General features: G+C 55.5%; 1 protein-coding gene across 1 annotated transcript; it reads left to right on the top strand.

Moving 5' to 3' along the window:
• Positions 1-850: 850 nt before the first annotated feature.
• Znrd2 (zinc ribbon domain containing 2) lies at positions 851-3,029 on the top strand. Its single transcript, XM_010635984.2, has 4 exons — positions 851-951; positions 1,045-1,196; positions 1,327-1,411; positions 1,872-3,029. Exons 1-4 carry the CDS (start codon positions 933-935, stop codon positions 2,213-2,215), a joined length of 600 nt encoding a protein of 199 aa, XP_010634286.1. The 5' UTR covers positions 851-932; the 3' UTR covers positions 2,216-3,029.
• The last annotated feature ends 6 nt before the right edge of the window (positions 3,030-3,035 follow it).

The following is a 3,035-nucleotide window of genomic DNA, read 5'->3' as shown; positions in this document are numbered from 1 at the left end:
TGACTCTTTGTTTAGAAAACTCTTATAAAAAGTACCTCAGCCCCTGAGCAGTTGCCTCTCTGAGCCACCTGGCTCTGGGAGTGCCGTCTGGCCAGACTAATAAAGGTCTTTTACCATCTAGGCTGGTGTGTTCCTTCCTGGGTTTCTCGGTTCTCTTGTTGTTCCCGGATCGTGGAGGCCTTTTTGGCTGTTCACGCTCCGTGGAGTGGAAGTGAGACTTTAGGTCTTACACAGGGATTTAGCTCAGTGGCACCGTGACTGCGTCACAAGATCCTGAGTTCGATTAAAAAACAAAAAACAAAAAATAACTAACTAAAAAAACTAAAACAACAACCAAATCAAAACACCAAGAAAAGAAAAGAAAAAAAAAATGTTCCAAGATCTCGGCGGGGAGTGGACAGACTGGGAAACCGGATATACAGAAGAGGAAGGTCTTGAAATGGGAAAAATGTGACAATGACCTCTGCCTGGGTTGTCTCGCCATCAGTTGCTACGGTTGTCTGTCGTAATGATGCCTCGGTCTCACTTGTCCTCGTTTAGGCCTGTAAGGAAGGGAAACCCCAGGGCAAGCAGAGGCCCAGGGTGACTTCTCTACCAAGTGGTCCCCTCCATCAGCGGCGGCGAGGAAGGACACCCTTGTGAAGCTACTTCCAAATCAGCCACTTCCAAATGCTGAGAGCACAGCACAGCAGTTTAAAAGGAGACGCCTCTCTCCTCGAAGGTGGCCTCCCACTGGGTTCAGTCAGCCTGACGCGCCTCCCGGGCAGGCTCTAGCGTACAGCAGACACGCCCCACTCCGGGCAGAGCGGTCTGAGGTCTCAGGAGACGTCACTTCCGCCCCTACATTCGTCCCAGATGGAAGGGGCGGAGCCGCGGCTCAGGCGCGCTGCGTGTACATCACTTCCGGCGAACCCTTCGGCGACAACGGCAACATGGCCCTGAACGGCGCTGGTGAGGGTTTGGGCTGTGAAGGCCCGTGGCTGCGGGACACGGGAGGCAGCTTGCTTCGGCAAGACTCCGGCCCCTTGTGCCTCTCTTCCTCAGAAGTCGACGATTTCTCCTGGGAGCCCCCGACTGAGGCGGAGACGAAGGTGCTGCAGGCACGACGAGAGCGGCAGGATCGCATCTCCCGGCTAATGGGCGATTATCTGCTGCGCGGTTACCGCATGCTTGGCGAGACTTGCGCGGACTGCGGGGTGAGGAGAGACTCGGGCGAGTGGCCGGGGATGGGGCCGTGGGACAGGCAGCACGAACCTTCCTCAGTTCTCCCCGCTGGACCCCACTACCCTGCGTCTCATCCGTGCTGCATGTCTTTCTGGTTCCTAGACAATCCTCCTCCAAGACAAACAGCGGAAAATCTACTGCGTGGCTTGTCAGGAGCTTGATTCAGACGTGGATAAAGATAATCCGGGTGAGGGGCTGTGTGTGCTAGGTGGAGGAGCAGCGTGGTGACTTCCCAGGAAGAGTAGGCCTGGGAAGTGGCAGTGGAGAGTGTAGGTGGAACCAGGAGTATTGTAGTTTCCCCTGTCAGCTCTAGCGAGGACCGTTTATTCAATAAGATCACTAAAAACCTGCTGTTCCTAAAGCTGTAGGAGAGTCTGAGCTCCATTAGACAAAGTCTATAGGGAGATAAAGCTAGCACACAAATAAGCGTGGTACACAGAAGAAAGTGAATTGGCCTTGGGAGTGTAGCTCAGTGCTAGGATGCTTGCCTAGGATTAGTTAGACCATCCCCAGCTCTGCAAAGGAAAGGTAGAAACGGGGTGAATTGCCTTATTAAGGGGCAGGGAAAACCTGTAAGCAGAGAAAGGAAGAGATAAAGAGAGGGTGGGTCAGGCATTGTGACCATTGCACCCACTTTCTCCTTTTAGCACTGAATGCCCAGGCTGCCCTCTCCCAAGCTCGGGAGCACCAGCTCGCCTCTGCCACAGAGCCACCCTCAGGATCTCGGCTCACACCCCAGCCCCCAGTACCCCGGCCGGAGCACTGTGAGGGAGCTGCAGCAGGGCTTAAAGCAGCCCAGGGGCCACCTTCTCCTGCTGTGCCTCCAGATGCAGATGCGGTGGCTTGCACACAGACAGCCCTCCTGCAGAAGCTGACCTGGGCTTCAGCTGAGCTGGGCTCCAGCGCCTCCCTGGAGAGTAGCATCCAGCTGTGTGGCCTTATTCGGGCCTGTGCTGAGGCCCTGCACAGCCTGAAGCAGCTGCAACACTAAGGACCCCCCCCCCACCGCCGCCCTGAAAAATCCCGTAGAGAAGCTGTTCCTCTGTGTGGTTTCTTCTTTTCTTGGTTCTGAGTGTGCATGCCAGCCCCAGCTCCACTTACTCTTTTCCTAATTTGGGCCTTTCACCCTTCTGTGATCTGTTCTTCCCGATGCCCCGAAAGAAGAGGTGAGCTTATTTTTGCTCAGTTTCTGCAATCAGAATGAGAGGTAGGTAGAGGGCTATGTGATAACTCCTTTTCTAAAGAAGAGGCCATAGCCTCCTCAGAGACAGAAGTAAGAGGGCTGCCCACTAGCCTTGTCTCGAAATGCCCCCTAGCCACTCCTTCCCTACCGGTTCTCCTCCCTCCCCTGAGCGTTCTCATTCTATTCCCACTCCATACCCATCCAGGTGCTCGGACACTGACAGGGGTTGTGGGGAACATTGCACGTTAAGAGCCAAGGGTGGACTTGGTTTTCCCCTGAACCTCACTTTTAGATCCGTGGGGAGGATAATTGTGCAGAACATTGTGTATGGGCTGGAATAGCAAAGGGAACCGCCAGGGAACCATATCTGCCCTTTTTGGCCTCTTTCATCCTCTTCCCCTTGTATGGGCACCCCAGTATGTTTATTTTTCAGCTGTGCGCAACGCGGTCCCACCGCCCTGGCCGTTTTAAGGGAAGCCCCGCCCACTCGGGGAGGCGGGACCGAGGCGGAGTCTTTGGAGCAAGGGAAAGAACAAAGCGCGGCTTGCTGGTGGCGGCTGGGCTCGGCCGGTGAGGCCCTGCGGGCGGAGACCCGGGCGGAGCGTCGGAAAGGGAGGCAGCCTCGTCC

Source organism: Fukomys damarensis, unplaced genomic scaffold (assembly GCF_012274545.1).
Source record: "Fukomys damarensis isolate Sample0158 unplaced genomic scaffold, DMR_v1.0_HiC HiC_scaffold_27, whole genome shotgun sequence".
Taxonomy (NCBI): domain Eukaryota; kingdom Metazoa; phylum Chordata; class Mammalia; order Rodentia; family Bathyergidae; genus Fukomys; species Fukomys damarensis.
The sequence above is the reverse complement of the archived record's forward strand: the minus strand, read 5'-3'. Positions and strand labels throughout refer to the sequence as shown.

What these genes read in the sequence shown, in the direction of transcription:
- Znrd2 (XM_010635984.2), top strand. An exon ending in AGACTTGCGCGGACTGCGGG is followed by an intron (nt 1,197 to 1,326) that starts GTGAGGAGAGAC and finishes TCTGGTTCCTAG; the next exon opens with ACAATCCTCCTCCAAGACAA. An exon ending in CGTGGATAAAGATAATCCGG is followed by an intron (nt 1,412 to 1,871) that starts GTGAGGGGCTGT and finishes TTCTCCTTTTAG; the next exon opens with CACTGAATGCCCAGGCTGCC.